We start from the raw sequence: 15,811 nt of genomic DNA, 5'->3' as shown, positions 1-15,811 counted from the left end.
ATACAGTGTTTGTTCTGATATTTGCTCGTGTCTGGTTGCTTGTGAGAACGAGCCTCCAGCGGATCTGCCATGGGGTGGAGGTGCCGGGGGAGTGCATGGCTCCCTGCACACAGCGAGCGGGGGCCAAGCGGCAGCTTTCACAGGCAGGCTGTCGCATTGGGGTTTTAGTCGCTTCTATCTAAAGTGGAGTCTTGACACTTTTAAAATGGAGTCCATGGCCTGTTACAGTATAATTCGATTGGCCCTGTGTGTTGATCAGCAGCCATCCTGTCACCTGAGCACAGGTGCATGGGGGCCTCTGATGAGTCATAGACCTCACGTAGGTGGGGCATGTCTGGGAGGGGGTCTCATGGACCTATCCCCCCATACACCATCAAATGGCAACCTTCAATGTCTCCCATAAAGTCGACAGACTCGCTTAAAAACGTCCATCTGAAAGGGCATATATAAGGAGGCTTGAAGTCTGGAGGTGTGTGTTACCCATTGAAAATGAACCAATGGTGGGGTGTGATCAGACAAGGATGTGTCCAGTTAGCTGAACTAAACAAATGCCTCCATTTTCTTTGCCCAAAAGTGAAACCAGTACACGTGTAAGGCTTGTGCATGGGCGTTTCAACTGAATGCCTATTCTCCCTGAATGTGGTTGTTACAGAACTCAACCAAATCTAACTCTTCAAACAATTGTAGTGCTTTGGAGGTTTTTCCAGAGCTCTACCTGAGGTGTCCAGCTGCCTATGCAGTAGACAATTAAAATCCCCTTCCCAGATGTTCAGCAAAGACCCCAGAATTGCCAATAATAAGGAAGTGGTGTAGGCCAGACTTTTACCTCCCCGTCCACATTCACAAAACGACTATTAATATCAGTCAAAATTTTCTCAGTCTATTGGTGGATGAGAGGACTGTTCTGGTTGATGTAAAAGAATAGCTAAACATATGCCCTCTCCCTTGCTTCTCAATTGAGTTTTCCCGGATGTCAAAGAAAGTGAAGTTATCGCAGTTACCGCGGATATCGGTTGGGTGTTTTGTGGATATTCATGGACAATTGGTAGCAGTAGGTACTGTTTAAGTACTGAGTGAATGCTGGTTATTTATTATTGATTTACCAAGCCAATTTTGCTACTGAGCTGCACGAGTCTTGAGTCCAGGTAGCTCGTTAACACCTTAACACCTCATCAGCTAGCAGTAATAGATGTTGGCGACATATTAGTTCCATATTGATTCCAGCCAGCATGTCTCAGTGACAAGTGTGTACCTATTAAGAAGTGTCAACTCGATAGAAGTTGGTGGTGGAGCTAACACGAAGGAATGTTTGAGAGAGTGAGAGTGATCACGAGCTGGCTAGCGCTCGCCTTGTAGCTTCTAGTGATCATAAGTCAGCAAGTGCTAATCATCAGTCTTGGGAGAGTTTGGCAATACCGCTATACGTTGGAACACTCCCTGATTGCTCCTTGACATGTTTTCCTAATGTTATAGTGGTGGAAGGTTCCTTGGCACCGTTGTCTGCAATTGCAAGGATCTCAATTTAATCAGTGTTCCACACAACAGCCGACTTACTGGTGCAAATTGAAAGACCTTCTGACAGGCTTAATTTTTACATCAATGGTAAGCTTGACAGCAAAGGAAAAGTAGAGCAGTCCGGGAAGGAGGGCAAATCAAAAGTCACATTTGAACAGGATTCGTTCTTGGACTTCTGTGAATCATTAGAGAGAGAGCATATGCAGGCCATCTTAAACAGTAATTATAACACTCCTAATTTTGACAGGAATCAAGCGAACTGGACATTTACTGCACATACTAATTTTGAATCTTCTCAAACTTTATCTGCTTTACATCTTGTGCTACACTCATTGGTTCATCTACACGATAAAATCTGTCTGGACAACCTTAATAATGGTGCATGGTATTGCACTGCATAAAATCGGTGGAACCTTCCATCTCAGTCGTATTATCATCAGCAGAGAAAATGGGGCACGCAACTGTAGAAGGTGTCTATGCACTCCAAATGCTGGAGAGGGTGCCGTGGTGGATGGTGGCGATTTTGTGCTGGAGGAGGATACCGAGGAGCATTCGCATGTAAGACTTTACAACAGGCAGGTGGTGCAATGTATTAATCTCTGCAATCTGACTGATCTGTTCAGGTCATCGGCAGATGTGCAGTCATTTCTTAGGGTCCGTTGGTTTATGTAGAGCAGTAATGGGCAGTAGGGCAAACTCCTGGAAAAGCTGGCCATCTCCCAGCTTAACCTTCATTCCAATTCTGTTGGCTGTCTCCATGACCACCAGTCTGGCTTCAGAGCAGCCAGAAACACTGAAACTGCTCTCCTGAACATCTGTGGAGATCTGCTCTCAAACCTCGACTCACATTCCCTCTCATCCTACTTGATCTCTCTTCTGCCTTTGACAGTCATCCATACCATTCTGCTCAACCGTCTCGTGAAAACCTGGGTATCACAGAGACCTCTTTCCTCTCTGATCGAGACCCCGAGGTCATACTAGGGTCCTTCCTCTCATCTATCTCCCTCTCTACCTGTGGTGTTCCCCAGGGGTCTAACTTCTCGCCCTGGCTTTTCAACCAATACCTGGCAACTCTCGCCCACTGCATTGCCGTTTTCTGCTCAAATTTCCAGTGCTGCGCTGACGACACTCAACTCATTTTCGGGCTGCCCTCGGCCACCTCCTCTCCCATCTCGGATTGCCTTACTGCCATTCAAGATTGGTGTTCCGTCAATGATCTTAGTCTGAATGCCAGCAAGACTGAGATCCTCCTCATCGGCACACCTTCTCCATCCTTTCCCCTCACTCTCTGGCCACCTTCCCTTGACCCTCCTCCCCCCACCTGCCAGGCTAAGAACCTCGAGGTCATCCTTGATTCCACACTTTCCTTCTCTGCCCGCATCTCTGATGTCTCTAAAAAGTCAAACTTCTTACTGCACCTCCTCAGAGGTACTCTGCCTTTAATCTCCTTCCCCCAGAAGCTCATGGTCTCCCAGGCTCTGGTTCTCTCTAGGTTGGACTATTGCAACAGCCTCTTTCTAAATCTACCTGCCTCTGCTCTCCGCCCTCTGCAACTAATCCAGAACAGTACTTCGAGACTTGTCCTTGGCCTCAAGCCCTGGGATCATATCTCTCCTGCTCTGACATCTCTCCATTGGCTCCCAGTGGATGCAAGAATTAAATTCAAAACCCTCTGCATTGTTTACAAGGCTTTCTGGGGCCTGGGTCCAAAATACCTTCAGCTATCCCTCCGCAAATACCTCCCGTCTCAAGCTCTCTGCTCCTCTACCTCGAACACCATAAGGGTTAGTCATTTTTCAAAGAAACAAACTGGGGTAGATCTGTCTTCCGCTGGGGCCTCCCTCTGGAACAGCTTCCCGACACTCTAAAACTTGAGGAGAACCATCTCTGGTTCCGGAAGCACCTCAAGACGTTTCGCTTTGCTTCTGCTTCCCCCACTCCCCTCCCCTGCTGATCTGGTCTCTCTTGGCACCGTGCACCTGACCACCCTCTGTCCTCCGGGCCCAGGTTCCTGCTCACCTTGCCACCCTCCTGCACTGTCCATGGGCCACCCCTTGCACTGGGGTCTGTATCTGTACTCATACTATTCCCCCCCACTCTTTCTTCTTGCACTTATCTGACCTACCCTGTCTGCTGCCTTAAACTCAGCACTTGCCACTTGCTGGCTGCACTACCACGTTTGTTGCTTTTATTATGTAAATTTATTCATTACTATTTATTCTTTATCCTTTTGCTCTGCACTTTCCACTTCTCCCCCCTTCCTTACACTTTTCCCCTCTCCCTCTCCCATGCACTTGCTCATTCTCAATGTCACTGGGCCTAGTAAGATCGTTGTTTTGTGCTCCCTTGTTCCCCTCCCTAGCCATGTCGCGCTCTGAATCACTCGTGTATGAGTGCGATAGAAATAAAATATCAATATCAATGACCATGCATTATCTTTAACAGAGGTCCCTGTGACTGGGAAGCAACATGACTCCACTACAGACAGCTTCTCCTGATGGGCACATGTTACCTCCTTTAAGACAAAAGAAAATACCTGCAGGAAGAAGAGACATAAAACATGTGGGGCAAAATGATCAAGCTCAAGGAAGTTCTTAAAGAGCTTGCACATTGAGCGGGACAACATCATGATGTACCCTGGGAGTTTAGAGGAGGAGAATCCCGACTTATTGGGGGAACCAGTTTTATGGGAAAAGGAACCAAAAATCAGGGAAAAGAAGGGAAAAGAAAAACCGGTATTGGCAATGCAAAAGCTTGGCCTTTTTGGAGGACATGAAAAAGGCATTTGAAAGGCACTGCCCTAATGGTACTAGCTGGCAAATACCTAACTAATACATATAAACAATCCACAAATATTAGCTTTGCCAATGGTTCTTTTTATCAGGACTTCAGTGAAGAACACACATAGTGCTTATAATTAAAATAACTGAAGGCAGTTTGTTAGGGCATTTTTACTACATCAGTAACACATTTGCAGCTCAAATTAAGCCATTATTTCTGAGAAATCTGCTTTGAAATACCACCTGCAGGCACTCTGAACACAGTCTGATATTACTTTGTGATAAAGCTAGCCCAAAGATCCTAGGAGGGTGTGAATTGGGCACGAAGTGGGTTTGAATGACCATCCGGTTTACACAACCATGCTACATCACTGGGTGGGAAATGACCAAACACCTACAAGCTGTGTAGCCCTCATATCCATTCTCCCCCCTAGCTGTACTCTAATTAAATGTGGCACTTAATAGCCAAAACTAAAAAAAAACAATGAATAAGAGCAGCCCAACACAGGCAGCTTCAATCTGCAAAGGGGTTGGAAACTGATGCTCCACCAGCCAGGTGCATAGGACATGAACAAACGCTACTTCAATAAAGGAAAGCATTTAAAACAAAAAGTTCAACATTGAGAAATACCTGCCTCTTGAAAGCCCTTTCCTGTGCATTACCTTATTTCTTGTTGCCTGCTCATTTTCCAATCCACTAATGCAACAAAGAAAGCTGCCCATAAGCAACACTAAATGTACTGGCTCACTAGGTGATACCACAACTTCAGTTAAAGCGTGGTTAGTGCAAGCAGTCTCAGTTGTCTTTGTATTGCGGGACTGTTAGTCGAGGGCGTTTTAATAAAAGGCAAGCCAAACCAAATACTTAGAATTTGATCAACTACTCACACCAGAGGTGAGCTGGGTAAATGGTGTCTGGCAGCAGTTCCTCAACCACCCACCACTTGCCTTATGCATTTGCTCTGAAATTATGCAAAATTGAAGCCGAGACGCTTTGCAACGAAACAAAATCAATCTCCAAAATGATAGTTCATAACGAGAAGGTAGAGCGTTTGATCCGTTGCCTGTGACGTTTAGAAGGGAATAACACCAGACTAATTTTGGTAATAAAGCGCTACCGCTAACCTTCTTCGAAAACCACGTACCTATTCTGTGACATTACTCCTCTGATATATCTATTACTAAATGAACCTGTGCCACTGCTATTTATCATCTCTTGCAAGACTGCGCAGAAAGTCCATCATGGCAATACCTCTGCTGGAGGACATCTGGAAGGACAGTCAGATTGCCATGGCTTACCCTGCACTGCACCTCCAAAGAAGGCTCGCTTCGACAAGAAGTACAGGGCCACGAAGAGCGCTGCTGCCTGTCTGCGCACACAGCTTATCCCAGACTCTGTAGTTTCTGCAGCGGCCAGGAAGAGATCGGCCAACCCATCTTCATCCTGCTCAGTGCCCCAGACAAGAAGGGCAAACGCTTCGACTCCTTTGGCAAGAGAATCATCACAACAGCTGCCACAACTATGAAGGTGAACGCTATGGCCATACTCGCCCGCTATGATTGGGAGTTATGGTACAAGTTGGGTCCCCTATTGGAATTCTTGACTGAAGACCAGAAGCAAGAGGCACTGGACATTCTCCATAAGGGTGATCTTGCGTCTGAACACGCCATCACTCTTTCCGTTGACATCGCTGACACTGGCTATCGCCAGATGGGTAATGGAGTGGTCCTATGCCGACAAGGTTGGCTTAAGGCTACGCACTTTCGACCGGATGTACAATCCCAGGAGACAGATATGCCTTTCGTTGGCACAGCCCTGTTCGGGGGAAAAAGCCATAAAGACAGACACTGAAACCCGCCCGCTCCTTAGGCACATTACAACACAAGCGCCAGTCCTTTCGTTAAGGAAAAAGGCATTATAATAGAACTTTGTGGGACAACCACAATACGTACCAGTCGTCCTGGTCCTACAAGAGCCCTTATTCATCAGGGGACGAGTTCAGGAAGCAAACCCAGCCCTACAAGGGTTCCCAGCGACGTCAAGGCTCCTCCATGCCTAGGGGCCAGTGCGGCAAGCAAGCATGACCGGCCGAGAGCCTGAGCCTCTCGCTTCAGCTGGATGGCAGGGTTGCAGCAGGCATGCGGTTAGGGGGCACAAAGCCAGGCTGGTGTCAGGATGCTTCCCAAAAGAATACCACAGCTTTTCCCTTTGGTTAATGGGATTTTATTTAGTGGGATTCTCTTTATTGAGGCCTTGCTGGGGATAGGATCAGCAACGGTTTGGCCTTGCAGTGGCATCAGCTATGCTTTGGCTTTGCAGTGGGATCTGGAATCTGGCAGGATGAATGTAGAAAATCAGGACTGTGTTACGCTCACCTGGTATCCACAGCCCTGGTTGGATGATTTGCACTCTCGAACCCTCTCCCGGTCCCTTGTTAATGACTCTGGTTAAAGATGGGTCTTAATATTGTAAAAGGTGGATTCTCCGTCCTGCTCCTCGTGGCAGGGGCGCGTAGATGTGGGGGCAAGCAGCGACCAAGTTACGTCACTGGTGCATGCCTCCCCGCCCCCTGTGGGAATCCAGGCCTGCTGCGACTCTGTAGGTTTGCTGCTTTACAGTCTTTATATGCAGTTCTTATGTTCCATTTAGTTCGAAGAATAATATCTTGCTTCTTTCCTTTTAGGTATGGAAAGGTATTTTGGTGTTGTCATGCAGTTTGAAGATGAGCATGGGCCGGTAGGCAAAAGCGTGGTGTGCGTGATGCTGTCCGGTGAGAAATGCGTGATGCGCTGCGCTGTTTTGCCTTTTATATTGATAACCTGTGTCTTTTCTCACCTTGCAAGTTGCGATGTTCCTCACAGAGTGCGTAATGTTCCAGCAATGATACTGACCAGGAGATGACTACCCAGGTAGGAATTGTGTGGCTTTCTTCATTCCGGAGGAAACGTGAGTAAAGGCTTACTAATGCTGTCTTTCTCCTCTTTCCAGGTTATGGTATTCCAGGATGCATGTGGTGCCGGATGATGGAGTTCGTACCTTCAGGTGAGTGGAACTGAAGTCAGCGATGGATTGAAGACGAGATACTGTTTCAGGTAAGTTTCGTAGTGTTCTTTCTCTCTCTGCATGTCCTTGGTTTCAGGTAAACTGGCATCAAAGAACTGGACACGGTGAGCGTTACGCTGCCCACAGTAGAATAACGCAAAGCATGTTCTGCTGTTTGGGTGTGGCTTAAATAGACTCAGGCAAAGTAGTCCAGGTAAAATAGTCCCAGGCCTGCCACACCCAAAGTAGTCCAGGTAAAGTAGTCCCAGGCCTGCTGTCATGATCCCTGCTTCCAAGGGGTCAGGACTTGCCTCACATCCTTGGAAGCAGGCCCATAACCTTGATCCTGGGTACCAGCCAGCCCCTATCGGGACCTTTTGGACCTTGTCCTGGCGCCAGTGGCACCAGGCTCATAAAGATGACCGGTCCCGGCGCCGGAAGCGCCGGGCTCATAATGCTTAAGAGTGCTTGGGTGGACCTACCTGCAGCAGACCATGCTGCTTACTTACCAGCTCGATGGTCTTCTGATCCTTCTCTGCGTGGAACTACTTTTCCTGTCTGGGTGGGGGCAGGAGCCACTCCCTGGAATCAGAACACAGGAACTCTTTTCTTACCTGGGCGAGGCTGTGGAAGAAGACGCCTAAGCACTACAGAAGGCTATTTAAACCACACCCGATTGATGAAACGTGCTTCGCGTTATTCTGCATCTGCAGCAGGACGCTCACCGTGTCAGCTCCAGTCTTCCTGAGATTCTTCAGCTCCAGTTCCTGTGAAAACGAATTCCTTACCTGCTAGAGATCCGATCCTCAGCTGCACCTGCCAAGACAAAACAGGTTAGCAGAATTCATTTCGAGAGCAGCGCTCTTACTTACCAAATACGGCGGCATCTTCCAAAGCCTTCCGCTGCTTTGTTCGGCTCCCCATCGACATCTGCAAAGAAAAGGACTTGATATAAGCATTGCATTCTTGAATTGCTTACCTGCGCTCCGCACGTTCTGAACTTCAAGAAGCGCTGCATGCCGGCATCTGCAAAACAAAGGGAGACATTTTAAGGCGCATTCTAAACCAACCATAAACTTTCTACTTACGCGCTCGCACGTTCGCCGGCATCCATCTAGCAACGCTCTCTGCATCCACGATCTGCAAGGACAAAAGAGACATTAAGGCGTGCTTTTGAAACAAACAGCAGTCATTTTACTTACGTGCACCGCGCTTCATCTTCTTCGTACATACGCGCTTGCACGATCCTGGGCACTTATTCATCAGTGTCCATTGCACCTAAACCTGCAGGACAAAGAGAGACATTAGAAAGGGTGACAGCAACCGGTCATCTTTCCTATTCACCTGCTCGCCGCATCATTCCTCTACAATTTCAATCTTGACACCCTGAGACTGAGCAAGGGACTAAATTAAGGGTGCTCCAATAACTATCAAGAAACCGCTCGTGCGGTAAACGGCGGTATCTTCCAACATCAACCTCTGCAATCAAGAGGATTGTCAGTGAACCAGTGAAGTAACTGGTACTTGCGCCCCTGCAAAGACGCAGGATGGAGAGCCCGGCCTTAATATATCTAAGGTGAGCAAGCCACGCCCTTGGTTCGAATAAGAGGACTGAGGAAGGAGAAGTTCAGTCAATCCAGTTCCTAAATCCTTGTTCTTCCGTCTGCAGACACCTCACTCTACACGTCCGGTACATCGTGAGAAGGGGACCAGCCCTAGGAGAAGGCCGAGATCTACGAGTCACACTAGAAGACACGGCGACAGCTCAGTCCAGCCCAGCGCCTCCGTGGAAATCAGGTGAGCGTTACACCTGCCACCCCCAAAAGACTAGACCGCATAGCTCAGTTCCTTGTAACTGAGCTATGTGTGTGCCTCCATGTTGGCTGAACCCCCCCCCCCCAAGTTAAATAGTCCCAAGTAAATAGTCCCATTCTAATGTTGGTCTTCATGATGGTTATGAGCCTGGTGCCAAAGGCCAGGACTGACTCCAAGAGAGTCTCGGTTGAGGTTTTAAGGCCTTTGACCTGGCCCTAACTGGAAGGCTGACTTGCCAGTGAGGGCCAAGAGCAAGGGTCATGACATGATGAGGAATCTGCAGGAGAAAGCAATCGATTGAAGGAGAAATTACTTACTGGTAATGTTATTGCTATGGTTTCTTCTCCTGATCACCCTCCCATATGACCCGCTATGAAAGTGGTCTGCAGCTTTGTGGTTAGCCTCTTCTTATGGGACAGGGTGGTGAATGTTTAAATATCAGGCACAGTTTGGGGGATTTTCTTAACGCTTTCTTTTCAGAGGTTTCATTGTAATTCTGTTCCTCAAAACAAAAAAAACCACACAAGGTTTTTGGCGGTTTTCAGCCCAAATCTTTGGAATCTTCATGGGCGGCTGCTGTGTTCTGGGGGGAAAAGGTGGGGAACTGAGGTACGGGTGCATAGTGAAGTAGTGTATGTACGGCGACCAATATCATTTCCGGAGTCGACGAGTGGCACGGTTGAGTCAAAAGGCATTAACTGTTGTCGTACTAAACTCCCTGTCGAAAGGTTTCCGAACAGCTGACTGTGGAATGGATATCTGATGGATCTGCGGGAGAAGAATCTGTAGAAAGAACATTACCAATAAATAATTTCTCCTTCTGCATGTTGTCTAGCCATATTATTTGATAACTTGTAAAATTGTATAATTAACTTTTTTAATATATAGTGTAGTATTTACTACAGTGGTACCCTCTGCTGCATGATTCCATAGTGAGAACAGTTGCTCAAATGAAACTATGTGCACATATTAAACTCATTAATTCAAACCTGTAGTCGACTTTGGTGCCTTTTCTCATTCAATACTCGAGAGGACAGACTATACACTGGGCCTCATCACGAGTATTAGCGCCAGATCACGGGTTTGGCGGTAATGGAATTCCCCATTCCCCACTGAGCCCATGGGAAGACTAAACATTGTGGTTTCGAAAAGCTGTTGTGGAGTGACACACTTTGCTCTAATCTCAGTTCTCATTTCTTTTCCTTTCTGAGATGTATAAAAGGAAGTAACCTTTTGTCCGGGCCTCTCATCTACTTTCTGATGAGCTTTCGCAAGAGAGTATTTCAGTGATCTTTTGCAAGGAACCTTGCAGATCTTTCAATATTACCTAGACTCTGGTATATAACTCTTGGGCTTATTGTATCAGTTGAGGATTAGTGCCAGCCACTACCCCTGAACTATTCACTTAGTGTTTTGTTCTATGCAGTTATTTGCATTGAACTGTGAAGGTAGGTTTTTGGATCCTTTATCTTAGCTGAGGGTCTCGAACTTTAGATTGATTTATTTGCATTTTTGTAAAGTTTCTAGAGTGTTCAATCCCAGAATTTCATCTGTATATACGTAACAGAGAGAAATAAGTGTCTACAGTCAGAGGGGGTGCTGCACGCTCCGCCAGTATGACCCGATGTATTTAACTTGAAGGTGGTGATGAAACGTTTCCGGTCTCTTAAAGTGAAGAGAATATCGAAACTTCTGTTCAGTCTTCTGTCTATCGTATACTTGCTTGCGCTGAGCTGCTGCCAACAAAAGCCAGTGTTGGCTGCTACTCGTGCTACCTCTGTTCAAAATAGCCAGGTATAGTCCATAAGAATGAAAAAAGACCACACTGTTTTGTTGTTGTGGAATTCCAGTTAATCTCTCTAGGATAAAGCAATATGTTTACTTAATACAACCCTGTACCTCATTAGAGGGGCAGAAGTGTTGAGATTCTCACTGCTAGAAACAATTTTTCTTCCTCAGACTTGTACCGTAATGGAAGACTGAGGGTGATTTTGAATTTACCTTAATATTTGAAGGCGGTTTTATCACTAAGAGACCGCACTGTCATAGAAAGGTGCACGAGAATTCAGAAGACTCTTCCAAAATAAATTGCAATGTGGTTCTCATTCATGGGTCTCCCCTGGATTTTCAACAAAACTCCTCTGTCAGTTCTAAAGTACTTGTTTGGAATACTTCTTCACTGATTTATGCAGATCAATATAATTGAATTCAGGTAGCCTTCAAGCCAGCCTGGGCCATATCTTTGATGCCAATGTAAATCAGTGTCCTAATGGCATCTTTTTGTACCATGGATCTTTCAGTGCCAATGATACCCATGAGGCGAGGAGTAGTCGCTTTTTGTGAGTTATCCAGTCATGCTAAAGTGATTGAGACAAGGATAATCTCCCACCTAGCAGCCTAAATATAGCAGTAACTTAGCTGTGTATAAAACAGGTGTGAAGCCTGACAATATGTTCAGGGATTATTGTTAGGCAGAAACCTGTGCAGTTCTCTTGGGGACCACTGCAAAAGATTTAGGACTACAGGTGTTGGCAGTAAACCCACTTGGTAGCAGTCTGTACCACCCAGATTTACCTCGTAGCTGTGGCTGAGCAGTCAGACTTCCCTCAAGAAGAGTTAGGCAGTATGTAAAGTATACACAATAGACACTCGGACACAATAGCACAAGCAAACACTGACCAGAGTTTTGGTATCAAGGTATATAATTATTTATTTAAAAACACACTTATTGAAACACTCCAGCACTATTATTGTAAATCACTCTAAACACAGTTACTATTATTATATATACATCCCTTATTCCTTATCAGACAAGTCTTAGTTAACACCACTTATTTCCAGACAGAGGTGAGCGCTTAACTATAGATGGCACTCCAATAAGTTAACGAGAAAGGGAGGGAAAAAGGCAGAATGTAGGAAAATACACCACACTAATACTTAGGAACTCTTAAGCAAGGCAGGAAAGTCAAAAGTTACTTGTGAGCCAAAGTCCATAGGCCGAGCCCACTCTTGGAGAGAGCAGGGCACAAATGCACCCAAGGTCACACAATGGCAACAGGCTTAAAAAGTCTTGCAGGGAGTTCAGAAAGGTTTTAGTTAGGCTCAGAAAAGTGTAGCCAGGGTGTCCCAGGCTAACCCAGGTTCGAAAGCCGGGGGCTAAATCTACCCCGTACAGTCGGTTGCAAGGGAAGCCAGGCGGAACACAGTACCTTAAGTGGAAAGGATCATCCAGCGGGGGCAGTTGTTCCTGGCAGCGGGTGCAAGTTGCGGCGTCGTCCAGAGGAAGAGAAGATCTCGACGTAGAGGAAAGCTGAAGGTCGTTGCACTGCCAGGGAAGAAACCAGCCGTGGAGTTTTCCGGTTAAAGGTACTACCCTTTGATTCGCGGTAGTGGTAAAACGTGGTATCCCGGATGCCGGGGTGCTTGGCACAGGCAAGGCGGCCACAAGATGCTCCAGGAAGCGAAAAAGGAAGCAGACTGGTTATCCCCACCAGTCGAAGGAAGAAGACTCTCCGGGCTGGAGATCTCCTCTGTCGTTGGGAAAAGTGGTGAGACGGTTCAGCAGGGCTCCACCGGCGGTTTCGTCGTAGCAGGTCGGCTCAGCTTCTCCCTCGTCGGATTCTTAGGTCCTGTGGCGACTTCTGAAGTTCCTGTCCCCAAAGCCCTGCTTTTATGCAGAAAACCCCCATTCACTCAGCCTAGCTGTCACTCAAACATACTAAGTGGTGAGCCGGCCAGCTCGCCTCTTGGTCCAATCAGGACAGCGTGCGACTTGAGTTGCCTAGGCAACTCAGTCCAGGGTGCCTAAATCTCCCTCCACCCCTCCTAAGTACCCCAGACAGAGTGGCACCACTTTGGAGGGCTTCTGTGGAGAAGCCCGCCAAAAAGTGGAACAAAGGGCTCAACTTGGGTTGGAGTCACAGAAGCGAACACAAACGCCATTTTAGAACCGAGTTCTGGCAAAAAATACTAAATGAATATTAAATAAATAAACCGGCGGTATGTTCGAGGCTATAGGAATTAAATAATTAAAGTTGGTAGCCTCGAACAATGGGAAATCGCATAGAGATATATTCGCGGTCGAATATAAAAAGTAGTATCCACTGCCACCAGCCAAAACTCGATCAGGGGGGACGGAGATGTGCCCCCTCGACTAACAGACCCCGGGGCAATCGAATTGCCCCGGCCAGTACGTCCACAATATGATGGTTTGTACTAGTTCTGTTCAGAATTTGAGACTAGTAAAGTCAATGGTGACTTTACATGCCCTGGGAGACAGTAGTCAGTTCCAGGGTATGGAGTCTATATTGGGGGTCACTATGACACCCCTGTGTTACTGCACTGAGGGTGCTGTGTAACACACATCACAAAAACACATGAAGCCCTATGGAGTAAAAGACCCCATAGCCCATTAAACACATCTAGAGTCAAAGAAACACACTCAAATCATGTCCAAGAGTGAGGGTAAAAGAGTCTCACTCTTGGCAGGAGAAAAAAATAAACCCCAAAAATCCAGCAAAGCTGCTGGGGGACTCACTAGGTTAGGAAATTCAGCCTAAACAGAGAATTCTCCCTAACAATTATGATGGGAGGGGGTTGTGATTCAGTTTGCATGTGCCATGACTGACCTATTGGGAAAATAAAAGGTCTACTTTCCTTGTTACTTGTGGAGGCAGCAGCAGAAAGTGGACAACAGAACTAAGTGAGTCTGGTGTCTGCAACAACTTTACATTAAAAAAAAAGAGGGAAGAATGAAAATGTCACAAAGCTGTCAGCAATTGTTGCTAATTTACCTAAAAGCAAAAAGAACTACGAACCTGACACTCCTTGCAAAGACAAAAAGGTTTACTAAGGGATAATACATGTTAAAAAAGAAAGAAAAAACACAGATTTTAAAAAGATTAACTGGGTGAGAGGTGGGTTGGTAGTGGTGGGATTTTCTAGTGCAGTTCAGGAAGACTGCAACCAAATGTCTTCTGGAACTTAGTGTGAGAGATTGTTTTGTGAGGCTTCCTGATTGAACCCTTTAAACTTATTTTTCTTTCTGATTTTTGTAGCGGTTATGGCAATGGGGTAGCATGCCCTTGAGAAATATTGTTACAGATGACCAACTTTTTCAAATGTTCGATATGGAAGTTGCAGTTCATCAAGTACACAGTTTGATGCATGAAACCTTTTTAAGAATAATTCTGATGTACTTGTGTTGCGTTGTGTTTTTTCTCAGAACATATAGAGGTTTTAGTATGGTTCAAAGTGCAACTGATGTTAGTCTGGAAAATAACCTCTCAAAGGTCATCACTGCTGTGTCCCATGCACTGACAACGTCAACTACACGATCACTCACAGTGAGTATTTACCCCTTTTTACTTATCTTTATTCAATGTTATTGCCTCCCACCCAGGAACACTATTTTAAGACAAACGGCTGTATGTGTGTTTTTTATCAAAATGTATTGGGTCAGTAATCTTTCTTTGTAACTTTTTTGTTCAGAATGGTAACGATATTAACTTATTACATGGAAGTAGGGGTTTTGTTTTCTTTATTCATCAAAATAAATATAATGGTATTTGTCAGAGAAACGTGTTTCTTTCTGTATTTACTTTTTTTTATTAAAGCACAAGCAAAAGGCTCCCCAAACATACCTTACTCACACTTCGGGCCTGATTCATGGAATGTTTTCCTATGTGATTGCGCAATTATAAAACACTTCCATGAATCAGGCCCTTAATAGTTTGTGGGGGTCCTAAATATGTTAGACACAAAGGATAGCATTCGCCACTTCCTTTACTGGAAACTGTCAGCATCAAACCAAATGTTTAACCAAAAATATATTCATCAATCAAACATGAAGATCGAGTAGTGTTCCAAGAAATGAAGCGCCTTAAAACAGCACCTCGAGGAGGCCAGTTCGGAGTCGATCTTAACTAGAGCCTCTCTTCGGCGTTACGTTGACGTGGCACAGTTATGCCGAAGAGGCAGACTACCCTCGGCACCCATCCAAGACGGCTGAACCACAGACTCACCTTTGTATAGTGCTCGCTCAGACAAGTCCTTGATCTTTGACAGAGGCAGTGAAAGGTCTAACAGTTTGTCCTGGCAGGACTTCCACTAGCAATCCATCCCTTCCTTGGTATCTCTAGAGCCTTTGATAGAAATGTCAGAAAGCGCAAGTCACTGTCTGTTATGATCTTAACTTCCAAGTCCTTGTCAAGAGCTCTGTGAATGTCAAGGCACTTATAGACCACTTCTCGAAGGGATCGAACCCATTTAGAGGATCAGGAGTAATGCAGTGCTTAATTTGTGCCAGTGGACAACAGCGGCAGTCTTTTTTGGGCACCAGAACATCAGGGGGCCAGCTCTCAAGTGCAATTTAAATTGTTTTGTTTGTTCTTCTTCCGCACCTCTTCCTTCATAAATCATTGCAGGCCATGGACGTTTCCCGAAATCAATTTGGCTTTAAATGGGACGATTTTATCTCCTAATGTGTGTGGGCCGATTTTCCTCCAGCTGCCTTTCATTAAAGTTTTACTTTTGTTCATTTCTTGCTGAGCTGCACCTATCATATCAGCTCTGCAAGAAGCATTGTGCCATTTAAGAGTTCAAGAAGTGATTCAGTCCTGCTCCAGTCCAGGTTGCATGGCAACGAGCCATTAATCAA

The 15,811-nt window shown here is 45.9% G+C and overlaps 1 protein-coding gene across 4 annotated transcripts in view; it reads left to right on the top strand.

The window, feature by feature from the left end:
* Positions 1-15,811, top strand: part of HTT (huntingtin) — a 2,905,635-nt gene that overhangs the window by 788,802 nt on the left and 2,101,022 nt on the right. For all 4 annotated transcript variants that reach the window (XM_069632055.1, XM_069632053.1, XM_069632052.1 and 1 more), the window contains one exon: positions 14,378-14,498. In XM_069632055.1, coding sequence (XP_069488156.1) covers positions 14,378-14,498 — 121 coding nt within the window. The remainder of the gene's footprint in view (positions 1-14,377; positions 14,499-15,811) is intronic.

Source organism: Ambystoma mexicanum, chromosome 6q (genome assembly GCF_040938575.1).
Source record: "Ambystoma mexicanum isolate Mex_15411 chromosome 6q, UKY_AmexF1_1, whole genome shotgun sequence".
Taxonomy (NCBI): Eukaryota; Metazoa; Chordata; class Amphibia; order Caudata; family Ambystomatidae; genus Ambystoma; species Ambystoma mexicanum.
The sequence above is the reverse complement of the archived record's forward strand: the minus strand, read 5'-3'. Positions and strand labels throughout refer to the sequence as shown.